At 37.4% G+C, this 22,743-nt stretch overlaps 1 protein-coding gene across 2 annotated transcripts in view; it reads left to right on the top strand.

Annotated features, from left to right (window-relative positions):
• Positions 1 to 22,743, top strand: part of LOC150097869 (uncharacterized) — a 622,248-nt gene that overhangs the window by 418,449 nt on the left and 181,056 nt on the right. For both annotated transcript variants that reach the window (XM_090405962.1, XM_090405961.1), the window contains exon 15: positions 16,343 to 16,426. In XM_090405962.1, coding sequence (XP_090262088.1) covers positions 16,343 to 16,426 — 84 coding nt within the window. The remainder of the gene's footprint in view (positions 1 to 16,342; positions 16,427 to 22,743) is intronic.

Here is a 22,743-nt window from a genome sequence, read left to right as displayed (position 1 = left end):
TATGTATGTATACACACACACACACACTATCTAACAGTAATTGTCCAGACACTTTAGCAATTTACATTTGATACCAGCAGGTGAACCCTAATATCGGATATGTCCACCTTTAGCTTTGATCACCTCCTGTAACTTTTAAGCGAGGTTTTCCACCTGATATCTACACATCAGGTGGAATTTGTCTCCATTCTTCCATCAAAGCAGCACTAAGTTCAGCGACAGATCAAGGACGTGTTGCTCTGGACCTCAATTGCTGCCCCAATTCCTCCCACTCATGTTCAGTGGGATTGAGGTCAGGACTCTCCTCGGCATGTCAGTCGTTTAACACCCATCTCTTCATATCATTTCATAACAGCTGTGGCATGGGGCATTGTCATCTTGACAGTAACATGGATCCATTCCATAAAAAACTCCACAGTGTAGGCAGTACCTGATTATCCAGAATATCAAAGTACTGAGCTGCCTTCATGGAACCACAGACAACTACCAGTGGTCCCACTTCAAACCAGCTGAATACTCACCACATGTTACTCCTCTATCACCAAACTTGGGTACAACACACTGTGGTAACAAGCTTTCACCAGGCTGCCTCCACACCCTGCTATCAAACTGGAAATAGGTGAACCTTAATTTGTCGCTCCACAGTACCAGTTTTTCACGTCAATTGTTTTTCATATCAACATAGAGAGCATTCCTTAGATCCATCACTAACTTAGTCACTCATCTTTGAATCCAGGAAACCCAAGTGACCCCAATCTGTGCACAGTAGTCAAGATGCAGCCAAATCATAGCCTTATAAAGAGGGATAACAACTTTGCCAATTTACTTGTTAGCATGTTTTTCAACATCCAAGTAATCCTTTGAGCAATTTCAACCAACTTTTTATGTTGGGCCCATACACTAAAGGTTGGCTGACATATATGGGTAAAAATTTTGCTGTATGCCCTCTGAGCTTCAAATCTCTGCCCACCATTATCCCCAATTCTCTAGCTTCATCAATTTCTTGCAATCCAGTATCATTGATATGACACACTGTATACAACCTCCTCAACCTGAAATTCATAACATAACCTTATATTTTGCAACATTAAAGTGACAGTCATTATCTTTTGCCCACAATGCCAATTTATTTAAATCATCCTGCAGGCTATATACATTGCCTTTATCAACTATTCTTACTTATAGTTTTGCATCATTAGGAAACAATTAAATATCTCCTCTTAAATCTTTCCCTATATTATTTATATACAAATTAATAACCTAGTACAGAACCCTGAGGTACTCGACTAGTCACCCTCTTAGATTCCACTCCACCATATGCTACTCTCTGATGTCTGTCATCCACCCCCTATCCACGCTACTAACTTCACATCCATTCCAATTTGATCTAACTTTTGTAATAGTTTTCCGCATAGTATTCTGCCAGATCCCTTTGCAAAGTCCAGCAATATCATGCTGTAGCAATTTCCTTTATCCAATTCCTCACTTTATTCATCATCATCATCAAATTCCTGCCATGTACCCTCAAGGGGTGTTTACAGGATATGATAGTACTACATGAAAAAATTACATCATTACTAACTTCCTATCTACAATTTTTCTCCAAATCAGTCTATTACTTGTCAAGACTCCAAAATTATCAGATCTTATATTTCTATCGTCTAAGGCACTTTTTGCCGTATCAATCCACCTATATCTTGGTCTTCCTCTGGGTCATTTTCCTGCCAACCTGGCAGAGAACATTTGTTTTGCTAATCTTTTCTCTCCCATTCTATTTAAGTGACCATACCACCTGAGATTAGCTCTGCTAACACATTCCTGGATGGTGACAATGTCAAGTTCTTTCCTAATATCCTCGTTTTTAATATGATATTGCCATTGATGCCATCTGTTCAAGGCTCTAATCTTTCTCAGGACAATCGTATCTGCAGTCTCTAGTCTTTGGTCAAGTGTTTTACTTCTGACCCAGCTCTCGGATCCATAAGTTAAAACTGGTTTGAACACTGTCTTGTATACAGCTAATTTAGTGTTCCAACTAATTTCTCTCTTATTCCATATGAATTTATTCAATTGACTTCCCACCATACCAGCTTTGCTGATTCTGTTGTCTATTTCTATATTTAATTTACCATCTTCAGTCAAAAAACGTGCCTAAGTAGCTGAAATGTTTACTTGTACCATAGGTTCTCCATTCACAACACAGTTCACATTTTCAATGATTCTACCTATTTTCATTGTCTTTGTCTTTTTAATGCTGACCTTAATACCATATCTATTACAGCAGTTATTCAATTTAGTCGGGGAATCTTGCAAACTTTTAACGATTTATTTAGAAGTATAACATCGTCCGCATAACGCAAAGAGCTGACATTAACATCTCCAATTCTGATATCATGTTTAATACCACTTTCCTTCATACTGTGATCCATATAGATAATGAATAACAGAGGGGATAAGGTACATCCTTGTCTCACGCCAGATTTAACATTAAACCATCTTCCTGTACTTCCTTCAATACTAATTGCTGACTTACAACTCAAATAAAGACTAAGTATTGCTTGATATAATGCCCCATTGACACCATATAACTGCAGCGTATTGAATAGCTTATCTCTTGACACCTTGTCATATGCCTTTTCGAAATCGACAAAACTTAAATACAGATCTTTGTTATATTCCATGCTTTCTCGACTATTTTTTGTAAAGTGAAGATCTGATCCTGACAGCCTCTATTTGGCCTGAATCCAGCTTGTTTTTCACCAAGCTTTTCTTCCACAATTCACAACCGTTTCTCAAGTATACTTGCATAGATTTTGCCAGGAACACTCAGTAGGGAAATACCTCTGTAATTTTCACATTCAGTTTTATTTCCCTTTTTTATATATGGGTACTATGAGCTCTACTCCAATCATCGGGAATTCATCCCTCTGTCCAGGCTTTCTGGACTATGCAGTGCAGCCACTGTAAGACTCTTATACCACCATACTTCAGCATTTCTGGTCGAATATCATCAACTCCTGCTACCTTTCCACATTTCAAGCCTTTGATGGCTTTTTCTACTTCAAGTATGGATATGTATTCCTGACTGCATTCCTGGTCAGTGTTTTTTACCACCGTGCTGTTTATCGCTGTTTGTTTCATTTAGCAGTTTTTCAAAGTAATTACTCCATATTTCAAGGATATCTTTTTCTCCAGTTTTCATGTCACCTTTATCATCTCTAATTCCTTTTTCAGCACTCTTTCCTCCATTCCTAAGCTTCTTCAATAACCTCCAGAATATTTTGCCACCTTCTTGATATTTATTTTCTATATTCTTGCCAAAGTCCTCCCATGACTTTTGTTTAGCTAATTTTACACAGTGTTTAGCATTCTTGCATTTGTCTCTATATTCTCTAAGATCACAAGCTGACTTATTTGACAGAAACTTTTGATATGCTTTCTTCTTTTCCCTCACTGCCTCTTTAACTTCCTGTGTCCACCAGGGAGTTCTGATTTTTTTTATCCTTACAGATAACCTCACCACAGGCCTCTCTGGCAGAATCAATCAATGTTTCCTTCAGAGTTTGCCACTGAAACTCCAAGGTTTGATTCCTGTTCTCAAACTCTTTCATTTTTTTTTTCAATAATCTTTCTGTATTTTAGTCTACAGTTCACATCTGAGAGCTGCTCAACTTTTATTCGCTTAAAAACTTTCTTACATGTTATTCTTTTCAATATGAAATTCAATTTTATCTTGCTCAAGACTAGATAGTGATCACTTCCAATTTCAAATCCTCTGTACACTCTGGGGTCTCCTGCACCAGGGAGAAAACATCACTATCAACAATAACATAGTCAAAGAGGCTTTTCTTATTTCTAGCCTCTTCTCTTCATGTGAATTTCTGCACATTTTTATGTTGGAACATGGTGTTAGTAATAACCAGTCCATGTCCTGAGCAGAAATCCAACAGATATTTGCCATTATTATTAGCTTTGCTCTTTTCTCCAAATTTTCCCAAAATATTTTTGTATGTCTCACAATCATTTCCTACTCTGCTATTTAGATCCCCAACATGGACCAAATTTTCCTTTTTCATTGTGTCAGTTGCTTTTTCTAAAGCCTCACAAAATTCCTCCACTTCTACCTTAGTAGAGCCTTCTGTGGGACATAGGCACAAATAAGTCTCATTGTCCAGTTCCCCATTCTCATATTTGCCCATATTACTCTACTTGAGACTGACTGCCATTCAAGAAGATTAGCCTCATATTTTGTGTTGAATACTATGGCTACTCCTTCTTTTCCTTGATTGTCATTGCTTGAATATAACATTTTGTATTTATTGCTCAGAAAGATCTCACCAGTTTTGGTCTTTTTTTTTGTTTCAGTCACACCTATTATGTTGATCTGGTACTTATCTAATTCCTCAGCTAGCTCCATTTCTTTGCCATTCAGGCTTCTTACGTTGATAGTACCGATCTTTAACTCTGGTGATGTTGAGTTGGAGTTTGTTTTCAGATTTGTTCCAGTAGCTGACTTTTAGCTGTTCGTCCTGGTTCCCTGGCGAAAACAACGGGGGCCTTGTTTAACCAGGCGACGCCCCAGCAGGCATGAAATTTTGTCATGTTGTACCATCATTTTTTATTAATTAATTTACATTATAAAATGTAAATAAATTACAATGACAGGACCTACCTTTTGCTAAACTGCGCTGCCCATTATAGAGTATCACATCCCTATCCATGGAATGTTGGATTTTACTTTTAACCAGATTTTCCAATACTTTAACAACACACTGGATATATTAATTGGTCTGTAGTTTATTACCTCTGTTTTTAAGCCACCTTTATGCAATAGAGCTATCTTACTTCTTTCCCCTCCCATGATTCGTTGAACTGTGACTTAGATTGGACAATTTCATCAGATGGAGTACCAATCCTCTTGCACATTCATGTTAAAAATATGAATGTGAACACAGCAGTGGGACTGTATTCCATGCAGTCCCACTGCTGTGTTCACATTCATATTTTTAACATGCTGAACACCTCCTCTTCATTTACCTCTGTTATATATTTATCTTGTTATTTATATTTATCTAAACTCTCTTTCTATTAATTACTTCCTTAATTCTAGCTTTTATAGTATTCTGTCCTTCTTAAGCCCTGCTACTACACCAATCTGCTTTAGCTAAATTCTATCCTTTCTGTGGCCGCTCCTTCTATTGGATATGTATGCAAATCTCGCAAACAAAGAGAGCGAGTGATTCAGGGTTGAGCCAAATTTCTTCGGATGCAAATCTGGAATTAACTCCTTTTTAGAATTAAGAAAAATTTATTTGTTACAACTGCACCATCTTATTTCCTATACAAGAGAAGTCTCCTTGTCAGAGAGTTAACAACCAGACTAACCTATGACTCTGGAATTTAGCTATTAATATACCCAACTTTAAACTCTTAATGAACTTTTTCTAAATACAGTCGTGGCTAATCCCTCCCGCCCCGTTTGAATTCGTACAGGTCCTAATCTTAATGAGCGGTGCATTGATTTCAGAAATCAGGCAATTTTATAAGGTAAAGAAAACATGAATGTTTATTCATTCTATAGTACATTACACAATTATCAAACTTACACTTAACTAAGCTGAGTTACACTTGCATGTAACACTATTTAACCAGACAAAATCTCACCACAATCAATACCTCACATTAAAAAGACAATATCAATTTAAGATGTCCTACTCGCATTCATTTAACACATTATGCAAGAGATTATTCCATTCACTCTAAGTCTATTAGACTGTGACATACCTCAACAATTTAATATCAAACTCTACTACAACACACCTCTAAAATTACAACAATTAGCTAGTGGATTTCATATTAGAGTCCTGCTACCAGTTAATAAGTCCTATCACATAATATACCAGCACTTTTCTGCACTCTAGCTTTGTTCAGAATATAATGGAACTAGTAAGGTTTTACATTACCGACCATTTATATCACGCTGGGTCTCTACTCGAACAATTTGCTGAATTCACGTGGCTAGTCTTTTCATTCTATGGTCCATTATCTTCAGATATAAACAACTAGTGATTACGTTCACGAATCACCTGCTTGCTGATGTGGGCAAAACTGCCCTGCTTGGATAGGTCCTCGTGGTTCGGCATGAAACTTTGGTCCTCGCTGACAGTCTAGCTGCATCATTGTTATGCCTGGACTGGAACACTACCTCACCGCATAGCCGCTGCTGACCATCGTTCTTCCCGACCGCTCGAACGACTTCCACTGGTGCCCGAAAGCCAAGAGGAGAAGAGAAAAAAAAAAGCCCTGAGTTCGCACCACCAAACTTCTTATATCTTCGCATAGCTGCTTTCCCTACTACATCACCGATTCCTCACAGCACTTAAGCCTTTGCATTCGGTACTATCTTCTTCTCGTTATGTTTTCACAGTGGATATCTTGCACGCACCTCGGACCTCACACACCCTGCTGTCTCGGGTTATATCTTTTAGCCAGTTATTTCACTCTGAACTTTGATCTAACCTTTCCCGTTCCATTACAATTCTCACTAAATTTCAATTTTTGTCTTTCATTCGCAGGACAGTTAACAATAATAAAAAAATTTTTGTGGAGAATTTACAAAACAAAGGACTAATATGTGATTTACAGTTTCATTTATACCCATATACAAGTACTTCTTTAGGAAATTTTGGTATCCTAGTTAAATCCCGAATGAAATATTTTATGACAAATTAAATCTTTCATGTAAGATTTGACAAAGGTTTCCCCTTCCAAGAAAAAAAAATTTTTTTTTTAGGAAAAATTTTGTTTCATGTCATCTATGCACTATCTCTTGAGAGGACTTTCCCATTTTCTCTGGGTCTCATATTATATCTAGTCTGGACAAACTCATCCTTTCTATCACCAGTCACACATTTTTCTCCTTTCTTACTATTTAAGGGTCACTCACTTCCATGATTTGGGTGAGTATAATCCTTATATTTGTTGTAATTGGAGACATGTTCATCTGATGGATAGAAATTATGGCTGATGATATCAAATGCAGTTTAAAAGAGAAGATTGCTAGATTGGAAGCCTTTTCAATTGCTTTGGATGACAGCACCGATGTCTCTGATACAGCACAACTAGCAATATTTATTCGAAGAGTTGATGCGGATTTCAACATCACAGAAGAATTATTGGCACTTCGGCCGTTAAAAGGAACAACTACCGGTGTAGATATATTTGAAACAGTCAACACGGTCTTCGAGAGATTTGGGCTTAAATGGAGTTCACTATCTGACATATGCACTGATGGAGCCCCTGCAATGGTCGGTGCACAGAAGGAATTTATTGGAATAGTTCATTGAAGAGCAATAGAACCTCAGATCCATCTGGAAAATTTAACAAATTTTCACTGCATTATCCACCAACAAAATCTGTGTGCAAAATCGATTAAATTCACAAATATTATGGAAGTTGTAGTAACCAGGTGAGACAACTCTGCCTGAATAGGTCCTCGTGGTTTGCATGAAACTTCAGTCCTTGCTGACAGTCTAGCTGCACCGTTGTTATGCCTGGACTGGAACACTACCTCGCTGCATTGCCACCACTAACCATCGTTCTTCCCGATCACTTGTCGGGAAGAACGATGTGTGACTTTGTTATTAGGACACTGTCTTTGTGTGGGAAGAAGTACAGGCCAGAGTTCAGAACGAGGAGTGCTGGTGAAATGAGTGAAGCTATGGAGATTGAAGTGAAGGATTGTAAGGATGAGTCAAGTATGTGGAAGAATAAGTTAATCCAAGATGCCACTAAGGTATCGAGTTCAGATCAGGAAAAGATTCATATCAAAGAATTTTTTGAGTTAGTATTCCATCGCTATCCAATAGTGTTTACAGAGGAAAGCAGTTCGCTTTCCTGTACCAACAAGGTCCAGCATACTGTTCAAATTGCATCTGATGTACCAGTGTATGTAAAACAGTATCAGACACCCCTCAAACATATAGACAAACTCCAAAGGCTATTACTAGAGTATGAGAAGGTGGGCATTATTGAACGATCGAACTCTAGGTGGAAAAACCAAATGGTTGGTTAAGATTTGTTTTGGATTTGAGAGAGGTAAATAAGGTCACCAAACCTATTGATTTTCGAGTATGCAAGATTGAGGACTTATTGATTGGCGTGGAAGGAGCTAAGTACTTCTCTAAGTTAGACTTGAACTCTGACTACTTCCAGATTCCTTTGAGGGAAGAAGACAGGAAATACTTTGCCTTCACTACGAGATGGCAAAAGTACCAGTTGTGTCGACTTCCCCAAGGGGCCAGGAACTCAGCCATGAGTTTCTAGAGTTTATCTTACATGTTGGGAAAAGGAGTCATATGCTTCCGGAACGATCTCCTGGTCTACTCATGTTGCATTAAGGAGCATAGTAGATTACTGATGGGAGTTATGGAACGACTAAACAGGGTTCAACTTTCCCTAAAATGCTCGAAATGCCAATTTTTTCTCGGGAGGTGGAATATTTAGGCCACATTGTGAACCAAGCTGGAATAACACACATAAAAACGAATGTGACTGCTATATTGAAGGCAAGGATTCCCACTACTATAAGACAGGAGGTATTTGGGCATGATCAACTGCAGAAAGTTCATTCCCAAATACTCCAAATTAATGGAGCCCATAGTTAGGCTAGCAAAAAAGGGGAAAAAATTTGAGTGGGGGAGGGAACAACAACGTGCCCATCAACTTTTAAACTTGGCTTTAACCAGATCACCGGTGCTGACCTATCTTAGGCTTGGTCAGATATTTTATCTCTCAGCAGATGCCTCCAATGATGCGATTGCCTCGGTTGTAGAGCAGAAGGAAAGGGAAGGATTTAAGCCTTCATCAGCAGGAAACTTTCCTCATCTGAGATAAACTATTCTGTAATCGAGAAAGAAACACTTCCCATCGTTTACGCTTTAAAAAAATTTAGATACATGCTATTAGGGGAAAAGATTATCCTACGTTCTGACCACAAGCTTCTATCATTCATATCTTCAATGAAGGACAAGAATCAGAGAATGATCCAGTGGGCATTAGAGATGCAGGAATTCACCTTAGAGGTGAACTACATTCTTGGTTCAACCAACATAGTTGCTGATTATCTGTCAAGATCTTTAGACACTAAACATGAAGATAGCGTTGACTCAGATGAGGAAGTGATCAACTCCGTATTTAAGGCAGATGAGTTAGGCAAGAACAGGAACACAACCCTCGAATACCAGGTCTGGGACAAACCTCATATAATCGAGGAGCAGAAAAGGGATCCATTATGGAGAGGGGTATATGAAAGAGTTTTAAGCGGAGAGAAGTCCCCAGACAGGCAATCTTTCCATAACACCCTGTACATAGACCAGGACAGTCTCTTGTCTAAGCAGAGCGTTACGGGGAGATGAGAGATAAGATCCTTGTTCCAGAAATCCTGATTCTGATCTAGTGGGTCACCAGGGAGTACATATAACATGGAACAGGGTGTGGGACAGATATATATGAAAGGGGGTGTTGAATCATATGTGTACTCCTGTCATCTGTGCCAACAAAAGTCCAGTATTTTGGGTAAGGCCTCCAGTCATTCTCAATCCCCACGCGACCTTTTCAGGCAGTAGCCATGGTTATTGTGGGCCCATTCCCTATCACCAAGAATGGAAATAAGTATATACTAGTGATTATAGATATGTTCTCTCGATATCCAGAGGCTGCAGCAATTAAGGACCAAACTGCAAGAACTGTGACAGATGAGTTTTTTAAGCTCATTTCCAGGTATGGAACACCCCAAACATTCCTCTCAGATCAAGGCTCCAACTTCACAGCTGAAGTCATGCTACAGCTGTGCAAGATGTTGAGGATAAAAAAAACTGTTCACCACACCTTACCATCCCCAGGGTAATGGAATGTGTGAAAGGATGAACAGGACTCTAAAACTTACCCTATCAAAATTAGCAGATAGCCAGATATCAAACTGGGATGCTTTCTTATCACATACCTTATTTGCATGCAGAACCGCTCTACACACTGCCATTAAGGAAGCCCCCACTGTTATCCTTTATGATTTTGAACCTCCCCTTCCCAATGATTTCAAGAACTCCTGAGTAAACTCTGGATTCCCAGACATTGATGACTATCTGAATAGCCTGATTATCGATAATAAGATAGCATATGAGATAGTAGTCAGATCTAGTGAAACCTGCTCCCGACGGGCAGGAACTTATGCAAACAGGTTGAGAAAATATAAGTATCTGAATCCAGGTAATCTTGTCCTATTAGAACAGAGCTCTGTCAATAAGAAGGGAGGAAAGAATGCAGCTGGGCCCTTTGGGATCCTAGAAAAATTGTCCCCGGTGACCTATAGAATAAAGGAAAGGTCCAAACAAGGAAAAACATTGATAGTTCACTCGAATAGATTGAAACTATATAAAACCAGATCAGAACAAGTTAAACCCTGAAAGGATATGCTTACATCCTAGTATATATTATATATATCTTGACAAATATAGGATACAGTGATTAAGAAAAAAAATTGTGTATATTTCAGTGTAAAAGATTAGTGTGTCAAAGGGATTTGCTGGAGAGCATGTATGGAAGAAAGAGGAACACTAATCTTCACAAAAAAAAATGGAAAGTTAACATGAAACCTACAGTAGGTAGAAAAGGAAAGGATGGCTGTTAGGGAGAGGAGGAGAATCCTATCTCGAATGACCGTTGCACCAGATACAATTGGCATAGAGATCACACTGGTACAGATTACCTGGACGAACAAGCATCGATCAAAGTGAGAGGAGAGAAATACTTAAGTGACAATGGGGTGGAAGAGTCAGGACAAACCAGGTACAACTTAAGACCCAGACACAACGGTAGGGTGGACCTACCCAGAGAGATAAATCAGGTTCACAGCAATTTACATAAAGATAAAAACAACCAAGGACACACACACACACACTATTTTTATAATCAAAGCTATTCACAGTACAAAATGAGGGTAAAGACAGAAGGAAAGAAATCGAAAGGCTTGGTAATGGCTAATGACAAAATAAAGAACAGAAAGACTTTGGCAGAGGAACCCCCCCCCCCCCGGTGAAAGGAGGGACACAAAGGAAAATTTTAAGAGGAAGGGGGAACCTTTGTTGAATTTTGGATGAATATCATTAGGAATTTATTCAATCACAATTCAACAAGTTAAACCCTGAAAGGATATGCTTGCATCCTAGTATATATTATATATATCTTGACAAATATAGGATACAGTGATTAAGAAAAAAAATTGTGTATATTTCAGTGTAAAAGAATTTTTACTAGATTGTAATTTGATAGTGAAGTTTGGTAAATTTTATATTACTTGTTAAGATTGATACACAATGAATTGCTGTATAAATTGCATGTAACAAAGTGAAAAAAAAAAAAAATCATAATACAAGGGCAAACCATCAGATTAAGAAGTTGCCCCAAGCGGTATCGCATGCATATGGCACATGGAAACCTAAGCTGTTCGGAGAAGATGCTACGGAAGCGAGACCCACGTGTACACATAAAAACGTGATGGGTGAACAACTTAGGTTACAGAGAGTACCGGTAGGGGGTTTGTATAAAAGAGTTAGGACTCCCTCCCCCCACGAGGCTTTTGGTGGTTTTTCTGTTCTTGATCGTCTGGACGTGTAGTTCGCAAGGAGTTCTGCTCTCACTCCCGGTAGTAGCAGTCGGAGATGCCACAAGTAGTTGAAAAGGTTGCGGGTCTCAAGCCCTATGATGAAAGGATAGACGTTTTACACAGATAGTAGGCAACTCATGGGAAAGCTCAGCGACTCGATAGCATACTATGCGAATGCAGAATCACCTTTCGCCAAGAATGTTCTTGACATGGGCTCAATATACTAGCAACATGTGGACCAACCAACGATCGCAGGAATCCCAGCCGCAAAACTGACGGAAAGGAAATAGTTTGGAGAAAAAGAATAAAGGATCATCGAGTACGGTATTGTAACCTTTTGTTAAGTAATGTGTGTGAGGAAGAGAAATTAACTGTATTTTAAGAATTAAGGACTCTGATTAGAATAAGACAGGACTATAGTGCTTTGATAACAGTTAGACAAAAGGAAAAAGAATGTTCTTTAAATGTGCTGGATTGAAAATTATGTCTTAAGAGGTTTTGAAGTGTCTTTATTTGAGTCTTCCTCTTCTCTCTTCTATCATCTATGTGGATGAAGATGAGACCAAACTCTTTCCACTTCTGTCTGTCCCGGGAGAGTCCAAACAATTTTGTCCAGTTTGGTGTTGCCTTTTGAGATTTGGTTTTCAGGTCCTCGTTATTTGAGTAGTTTAGCCAAAATCTGAAGTTTTATTTTTGTTTTATGATCTAAGAATGCTAGATTATGATTCTAACATTCTAATAGTAATGATTGATTATTCTTTACACTGTATAACAAAAAATATGTTAAATAAACCTTTTGCTAATTTTAATTTGATTGCCTGTGTCTAAGAATCCGATGCACCACTCATAAATTATTCGAATCTAAGCAGGAGGGAACAAACGATAGTTAAGGTCAAGACTGCAAACAAAGGTCAATAGCAGGTACTTCTGCAAGTTCACTTCTTGATTGAGAAACTCTTTTCTTAATCTAAGGGTTCTGGGTGGCGCAGCAATAAAAATACAAATTTTCCCAGAACTTTAAGAGAGGCAAATTTCAGAGGCTTCCCCTAGGAATTGGCTCGTCCCTGAGGCAATTCCTTTGTGTTCTCAATAGTACCATGTGATATCCAAGGAGAGAGATACTATACAACATATAGATATATAATATAAAAAATAAGACATAACACTATCTTGTCCTCGTTATGTTTTCGCCGTGAATATCTTGCACTCACCTCGCACACGCTACTACCTTGGGTTACGTCTTTAAGCCGATTATTTCACTCTGAACTTTGATCTAACCTTTCCCGTTCCATTACAATTCTCACTAAATTTCAATTTTTGTCTTTCACTCACAAGACAGTTAACAAAAATAAAAATTTTTTGTGGAGAATTTACAAAACAAAGGACTAATACATTATTTACAGTTTCATTTATACTCATATACAAGTACTTCTTTGGAATTTTGGTATCCTAGTTAAATCCCGAATGAAATGTTTTATGACAAATTAAACCTTCATTTAAGATTTAACACCTCAATTTTGATACGTGACTCTGTGACATCCACAACTGCAAAATCTCCACCTGGATGATACAACTTTGTAAAATAGTCACTCAGCAATTCAACTGTTTCTTTTGCTTCTGCTGCCTTTCTGCCATGAGCATTGTTTAAAGGCATCCTACCATAGTCATTTTACCTCTTACTTGCTACATAATTCAAAAACTATTTTGGATTTACTTTGGCCTGCTTAGTTAATTTTCTCTCGTAATCTGATTTGGCCTTTCTTACCAGACTAATCGCCACACTTTGTAATGTGCATAAGTATGCTTGATCACCCTTTCTTTATATTCCTTCCACAGTATTTTTTTTTTTTTTTTTTTTTTTGCAGCTCTCTTGCTTTAGATCTCTACTCATCCACTTAATTCTCACTTGATTTATCCTCCTGATCTTTGTTATACAGTCTGATGCTGTTTCTCTCAAACAATTTCTGACCACTTCCTATGCACTACTGACATTTTTTCTTTGTAGCTTCTCAAGCCACAAATCGTGAGTCGTAAATGACAGACTTAGGAATACAAGAGTATTCCTAAGTCTGTCATAACTATCAGCTTTATTGTTCAAAATAAACCCTTTCTTCACAGAGAATTCCACATGTTTTGAAAGCTTCCCAGAACAAGACTGCATGGTCACTCTTCCCATTTGGAGACAGAGTTTTTATTTTGGTTATGGATATATCTTCTGATGCTATTATCAGATCTAACACTCTCATGTAATTATCTCTTAAATACCACTTCCATCTTGTCATATCCCCCCCCCCTCCAATCTCTGTCCCCATAATCAAAGTCTCCCATAATAATAATGGTTTTTCCTGCACTCATTGTGCTAATCTGCCGATACATGGAATTTACATCTTCCTGCAGACCTCCTAGTCTATAGCAGCACCCAACAATATATTTTGTCCTATTGGCCTTATATCATTTCAGTCAACCAGGTTTCACTGATGACTATAATTTTTGGCTGAGTTGAGTTGACCAATGTCAAAAACTCCTCTCCCTTATTTCTGATACTTCTTGCATTTGTATACATGCATTTCAGCATCCCCTTGTACCCTCAGTTACCTGTATGTAATGTCATTACCATCACATTCAAATCTGAAACCTGTGAAATCGCATTCAGCATTGCTTAACCATTTCTTTAAACATGCTCATTTACCACAGGGATGGCAAACACATGCTTGAATGATATAATCACGTAATCACAAGAAAGATATTTATTTAACCAAATATTTCGGTCTGGAAATAGCAGACCATCGTCGGTGGTATTACAAGAACAGTTTAAAAAATATACAAGCTAGAATACTAACAATAGATCGTTGAAATTAGAACATGCCGCGTGATGTTATATCACTAAGTATGAAACGAAATATTTTGAAGTAAAAACATGATTGAATTTGCTATTAAAAAAATAAAAAAATAAAAAAAAAATAATGAGTAATCTTGATTAGGCTTTCCCAGATTTTTGATATAGATATGCAGTCATTACGATTCAGGTTGGGATGATGGAGCAAGGCCTCCACGCTTTCCTTGAACAAACTTTTGAACCTATAACGGGATCTATGTAAGAGGCGCGTTTTGGACCAAAGGATGCTGTGGTCAGTTTCAATCCCATGTTGAGCCAAACCAGACTTTTCAGGTTTATTGTGAAGAATGGATGATTGATGTTCTTGGATTCTTTTTTCAAAAGAACGTCCAGTCTGTCCAAAGTAAGAGAGATCACAGTTGATAAACCTGAAAAGTCTGGTTTGGCTCAACACGGGATTGAAACTGACCACAGCATCCTTTGGTCCAAAACGCGCCTCTTACATAGATCCCGTTATAGGTTCGAACGTTTGTTCAAGGAAAGCGTGGAGGCCTTGCTCCATCATCCCAACCTGAATCGTAATGACTGCATATCTATATCAAAAATCTGGGAAAGCCTAATCAAGATTACTCATTAATTTTTTTTTTTTTTTTTTTTTTTTTTTTAATAGCAAATTCAATCATGTTTTTACTTCAAAATATTTCGTTTCATACTTAGTGATATAACATCACGCGGCATGTTCTAATTTCAACGATCTATTGTTAGTATTCTAGCTTGTATATTTTTTAAACTGTTCTTGTAATACCACCAACGATGGTCTGCTATTTCCAGACCGAAATATTTGGTTAAATAAATATCTTTCTTGTGATTACGTGATTATATCATTCAGTCTTATGTCGCAAGTATCCTTAAAACAACAAACACATGCTTGATTGCATCTTCTCTAATATCCCTAGTTTTCTAGTTTTGCACTTCCAAATTCTCACTAAACAACACTTTCTCCAGACATCTAACTCCCATTTAAATGTAGTCTGTCAGGGATATATAAATGCTTTCATCCATCAAATTCACTCCATACATCAATAAACTGCACACCATTCCTTCTGCTCAATCTTCTTATGGACTAATTAACGATCATGGCCCCTATTCTCAACACTGTCCTATCATACCGAGTCAACAGCCTCACAGTTTTTACTTCCTTATTCTTTATTTTTGCTTCTTGCAGCAACTTTTTCATATCCTCTCTCATTGCAATTTCTTCCCTTTCGAATCATTTGTTCCCTCCAAAACAAACTGACAAAGTCACTGACATCCTTTGATTCTTATCCTTGATTTTCACACCTGAGAAACATGCTTTCATTTAAAATTTTTCATTTGCAAATATTTGATGAACTAAATGTTTTATATCGATTATGCACATATATAACTACTTATAAACATTATTAAATATTAACTTACATGCATCTACAAGTAAAAATTATTAAATAAAAGGCAGTGACTCACTGTGCTATGAAATTCGCTATGCAACAGTCACCTGGAACCTAAAGTATTGTACGAACGCGATATGCCTGTAAACCCCCCCCCCCCCCCCCACGTGGACATATCAGGAATTTGATGATGCTGATAATATCTTGTATTCACCTTGAAGTTGTACACTAGGAAATGAGATTTCTTGCATGTTTGGATACTGGTGCTCATGCCCGCCTCCATGGTTAAACCCTCATTAATAACAGCATTACAAGTTAAACATCTCATTTTACTTTCCAGTTATCTCTTTTTGAACTCTGTTCTTTCACATTATATATATAGTGTTTTAGAAATAATAAAATTTCTTTAATTACTAGGAACTAAATCAAGAAGATCATGATAAAAGATCTGAAGAAGAGCCAAAAGAAGAAAATTTAGGAACTGAAGAACAAGAAACTAAAGTAAGATGTTATTTACTTAAACAGTGTCTCCCCCCCCCCCCTCCAATTGTCCATTGCCAGCAGTTGTGTAAGTCAGTGGAATGGGCGCTTGTTTCAGTGTTGTTTCAGCGCTTGTTTCTTTGCTGTCTAGCGTTGTGCTAGACAGCAAAGAAAAATTAAATTCTAGTTGCTGAGTAGAGAAACTATTTCTAGGCCTTTTTTTGTCAGCCAGTCTCTGTGTTAGTTGATCTTTAGGAACTGCAAACAGGACTTCACCTCCTGGAGACTATAGGTTTTCACCACTCAAAATTGATCATAAAACTCTTACTTCTCAGACAACAATATATACCTCTTTGCACCAAAATGACAACAGTCTGTGTGTAATATACTCCCTCTTGTTGTAAATCACTGTTAGCCTTGGGCTAAGTGACATCATTGACATCTAAAGTTTTGAGATCAATTGTCCATTAATCTTCACAAGAAAAGTTAATCACAATAAATTAAAAGTCATGAGTGAATTTTTTGTGAAGAGAATTATCTTTGCATTATATCCCAAGACACTACATGAAACATGTCACTTGCTCATAGCAATTACTATTGGATTGGACCATATAATATGATTTACTGATCCCTGTCCAAGTAAAGTTTAGCTTGTTTTTTTTAACCTTTAATTGGATTAATTAAGACACTTCTTATACCCTCCTGAATATATTTTCAGAGTTAGAAGAAGGTACAATTAAGGATGGGATCCGTGGAAATAGTAAAAAAAATTAAAACAGCTTCGAATACAATGTATTCCTCATGTTTGGTTATATAATGAAATCTCAATTTTGATTTTCTTAGTGTTTATCCTGAGCCAGCGCTTATCATCTTTAGTTTGTCTGCTAATTAGCAGGACTATTATATTATATAATATTATTATATAATATATATGCAATTATATGTGTTTCTTAACCTTCAGGTGACTTTTACACTTCGGAATATCACTTAAAAAAAACACATAAACAACAGAGGTATAATTTCTATGGTTTTTATCAGTTCTGTTAGTTCTGAAAATCTTTTCTTGTTTCATGGTTTGCAAAAAAGGGGTACTTAAGGGTCAAAGCTGTATAACTGAGAGGAGACCTCCACATAGTCTTTAAAGGAATGCGGAGATCCGACCAGGGCTTCTGACCTAATGTCCAATCCTCACCTTCTCGTGGTGCACCATGTTGGGTATCTACTTGGATACTGAACGAACAAGGATGGGCTGGCAATTTGGGATTTAGCCAACCAAATTGTATTCTTATTGGTTAAACCAAAATTAAAAATGATGGTACGACATGACAAAATTTCATGCCGGCTGGGGCGCGCCCGATTAAACAAGGCCCCCGTTGTTTTCGCCAGGGAACCAGGGCGAACAGCGAAAAGTCAGCTACTGGAACAAATCTGAAAACAAACACCAACTCAACATCACCAGAGTTAAAGATCAGTACTATCAACGTAAGAAGCCTGAATGGCAAAGAAATGGAGCTAGCTGAGGAATTAGATAAGTACCAGATCGACATAATCGGGGTGACTGAAACAAAAAAGACCAAAACTGGTGAGATCTTTCTGAGCAATAAACACAAAATGTTATATTCAGGCAATGACAATCAAGGAAAAGAAGGAGTAGCCATAGTATTCAACACTAAATAGGAGGCTAATCTTCTTGAACGGCAGTCAGTCTCAAGTAGAGTAATGTGGGCAAATATGAGAATGGGGAACTGGACAATGAGACTTATTTGTACCTATGGTCCCACAGAAGGTTCTACTAAGGTAGAAGTGGAGGAATTTTTTCAGGCTTTAGAAAAAGCCACTGACACAATGAAAAATGAAAATTTGGTCCTTGTTGGGGATATAAATAGCAGAGTAGGAAATGATTGTGAGACATTTCCCAAAAATATTTTGGGAAAATTTGGAGAAAAGAGCAAAGCTAATAATAATGGCAAATATCTGTTGGATTTCTGCTCAGGACATGGACTGGTTATTACTAACACCATGTTCCAACATAAAAATGTGTACAAATTCACATGGAGAGAAGAGGCTAGGAATAAGAAAAGTCTCATTGACTATGTTATTGTTGATAGTGATGTTTTCTCCCTGGTGCAGGACCCCAGAGTGTACAGAGGATTTGAAATTGGAAGTGATCACTATCTAGTCTTGAGCAAGATAAAATTGAATTTCATATTGAAAAGAATAACATGTAAGAAAGTTTTAAAGCAAATAAAAGTTGAGCAGCTCTCAGATGTGAACTGTAGACTAAAATACACAAAGATTATTGAACAAAAAAATGAAAGAGTTTGAGAACAGGAATCAAACCTTGGAGATTCAGTGGCAAACTCTGAAGAAAACATTGATTGATTCTGCCAGAGAGGCATGTGGTGAGGTTGTCTGTAAGGATAAAAAAAATCAGAACTCCCTGGTTGACACAGGAAGTTAAAGAGGCAGTGAAGGAAAAGAAGAAAGCATATCGAACGTTCCTGTCAAATAAGTCAGCTTGTGCTCTTAGAGAATATAGAGACAAATGCAAGAATGTTAAACACTGTGTAAAACTAGCTAAACAAAAGTCATGGGAGGACTTTGGCAAGAACATAGAAAATAAATATCAAGAAGGTTTCAAAATATTCTGGAGGTTGTTGAAGAAGCTTAGGAAAGGAGGAAAGTGTGCTGTAAAAGAAGTTAGAGATGATAAAGGTGACATGAAAACGGGAGAAAAAGATATCCTTGAATAATGGAGTAATTACTTTGAAAAACTTCTAAATGAAACAAGCTGTGATGACAGCACAGTGCTAAAAAACACTGACCAGGAATGCAGTCAGGAATACATATCCATACTTGAAGTAGAAAAAGCCATCAAATGCTTGAAATGTGGAAAGGCAGCAGGAGTAGATGATATTCGACCAGAAATGCTGAAGTATGGTGGTATAAGAGTCTTACAGTGGCTCCACTGCATAGTTTAGAAGGCCTGGACAGATGGATGAATTCCCAATGATTGGAGTAGAGCTCTCATAGTACCCATATATAATAAGGAAAATTAAACTGAATGTGAGCATTACAGAGGTATTTCCCTACTGAGTGTTCCTGGCAAGATCTGTGCAAGTATACTTGAGAAACGGTTGAGAAGAATTGTGGAAGAAAAGTTTGGTGAAGAACAAGCTGGATTCAGGCCAAATAGAGGCTGTCAGGATCAGATCTTCACTTTACAACAAATAGTCGAGAAAGCATGGGAATATAACAAAGATCTGTATTTAAGTTTTGTTGATTTGGAAAAGGCATATGACAAGGTGCCAAGAGAGAAGCTATTCAATACGCTGCAGTTATATGGTGTCAATGGGGCATTATATCAAGCAATACTTAGTCTTTATTTGAGTTGCAAGTCAGCAGTTAGAATTGAAGGAAGTACAGGAAGATGGTTTAATGTTAAATCTGGTGTGAGACAAGGATGTACATTATCCCCTCTGTTATTCATTATCTATATGGATCACATTATGAAGGAAAGTGGTATTAAACATGATATCAAAATTGGAGATGTTAATGTCAGCTCTTTGCTTTATGCGGATGATGTTATACTTCTAAATAAATCCGCTACAAGTCTGCAAGATTCTCTGACTAAATTGAATAGCTGTTGTAATAGATATGGTATGAAGGTCAGCAATAAAAAGACAAAGACAATGAAAATAGGTAGAATCATTGAAAATGTCAACTGTGTTGTGAATGGAGAACCTGTGGAACAAGTAAAACATTTCAGCTATTTTGGCACGATTTTTACTGAAGATGGTAAATTAAATATAGAAATAGACAACAGAATCAGCAAAGCTGGTATGGTGGGAAGTCAATTGAATAAATTCATATGGAATAAGAGAGAAAGTAGTCGGAACACTAAATTAGCTGTGTACAAGACAGTGTTCAAACCAGTTTTAACTTATGGATCTGAGAGCTGGGTCAGAAGTAAAACACTTGACCAAAGACTAGACACCACAGATATGAGAGTCCTGAGAAAGATTATAGGCGTGAACAGATGGCATCAATGGCAATATCATATTAAAAACGAGGATATTAGGAAAGAACTTGACATTGTCATCATCCAGGAATGTGTTAGCAGAGCTAATCTCAGGTGGTATGGTCACTTAAACAGAATGGGCGAGGAAAGATTAGCAAAATAAGTGTTCTCTGCCAGGTTGTCAGGAAAACGACCCAGAGGAAGACCAAGATATAGGTGGATTGATACTGTACAAAGTGCCTTAGACGATAGAAATATAAGATCTGATAATGTTGGAGTCTTGACATGTAACAGACTGATTTGGAGGAAAATTGTAGATGGGAAATTAATAATGATGTAAATTTTTCATGCTGTACTTTCATATCCTGTACACCCCTTGAGGGTACATAGCAGGAATTTGATGATGATGGTTTGCAAATTTAAAATATTAAAATAAAAGATGCCAAGGAATTATATTCTTGGTTTAATCCTTTATGCAAGTGTAAGCAAATAAAAATTTGCTCATAAATGCAATGCAATGTGCATATCCTTACGGATATGTATAATGCTATGCCTTATGGGAAGGGCCACTACCCAGTCAGGTTTCAACCTTCATTGAGGTGAAAAAGTAAAGGGTTGTTCATCATAGGCCTAGGGTAGTTAGTATAGGGGTGCAAGAGAACCCGTTAGTATTAGGAGAAAAAAAGAGAGATAGATAGCATGAGAGAGAGCGAAAAGGCCTCAACTCTTTTATATCATCATATAGCCAAAGACTATCAGTTTCCTTTTTCACCAATCTCATATAGATGAACAACCAAAAGACCAATTGAAACTAAGGCATAAAGATGACTGATACCTAGGTCGTTAGCTCCATCTGGGTTAACTGCCTTGAGTTGGCCTTCTATGCTTGGGATTGCTCTCTGCAATTGACTATAAGACTACATCATTGAATTAAGAGGATGGAACTATTAAAAACATCTCTCGTAGCATGAATAGACAGAATTTTATCTCCCCCTGGTGAATATTGCATAATGTTGCTGGTCTACACCATCTAGTGATAAATTTGATATCTCCTAGAATGCTTCTTTCTAAATACAAAAAACATCTGGCTGAACAATAAAATTTCCGCAATATAATATTACAAAGCATTTGGATGTCATATTTCTGGTTTTCAAATCCATGTTTTTTCCTAACCTTCCATAAATGGTATTTTAATTCATTAATTATAAAAATCAAAATTCTCTTCCCATTGCTGACGGGTGGTGGGTATTGTAAAAAAAATAACTTGTTCTGTTGTAAATAGTGGAATGCCCAACACATTACATACTGTAATCTGTTCCAAATACGCAGAGCAAGAGGGCAGCTGTGGAATGTATGTTCTACTGTTTCCAATTGGTAACAGATGTCACAGATCGGATCTCCAATGTTAAAGTACCTCCATTTGATAGCATTGACTGGAAGGCAGCCATATGCAATTCTCCAAGCAAGATCCTGTGAGGGTACCCTTGGAACTTCATCGAGTTATGAAACAAAATATTGTTGTCAGTACCCAACTGTGGAACTTCGCAGCAAAAAGAGATTAAAAATTTCTTTATAGCAAATTTTATTTTTTTACTGGAAAGAATGTCAGTTCTGGAGTGTTGTAGCAGTCTTAGAGTTAAGCACACTGTGTTGTAGTATTCAGGAATAATCTCAGCTTTTGGACCTTTATAATCATTAACTCCAAACAAGAGAAGATGAAAACCCAGGTAGTACCAGAGAAGGTCTGCACGTGTGATTAGTTTGCAATATTTTATGGATTTTTGAAGCTCTATTGCTTAAATAGCAGAATTTTAAGACTGGAAGTCCAAATTCTCCATGCTTCATTGATAGTTGAAGAAATTCCTTTTTAACTTCTTGGTATCAGCTGGACCAAAAATATTGCAGAGGTTTACTATATAATTGCTTTTCTACAGCTTCTGTGATATATGTAATATTTATTATGGACAACTGAGCAGGAAATATTATGGTTTTGAATACTATGGCTTTAGAAGAAAAGGAGAGTGGCCCTATTTCCAGTCTTCTGACATTTCCAAGTCCTTGTATATAAGTTCATGGACTGGTAATATTGGGTAAGTGGAGAAGGGAGCGCCCTCTAAGGGCGGTTGCAGGTGGCTTGGGATGTAAGGTGGGATCTCTAATGATGAGTGTTTCCAAATCTTAGGAAGCTTGATGCAACTGTATTTATTAAGATTTGGTTGATTTCTGAGAGCTGCTGCTGATTCTAAAAATAGTCTCTCTTTCTTGAATTTGCTGTGGTGGATTGGGGTGGTTTTTTCCCATAAGATTCTGTGTGTTG

This window comes from Typopeltis vanoorti, chromosome 16, assembly GCF_054136105.1.
Source record: "Typopeltis vanoorti isolate ZY-2024b chromosome 16, IOZ_Tvanoo_1.0, whole genome shotgun sequence".
NCBI lineage: Eukaryota > Metazoa > Arthropoda > Arachnida > Uropygi > Thelyphonidae > Typopeltis > Typopeltis vanoorti.
This window is presented reverse-complemented; position numbering and strand designations above follow the sequence as displayed.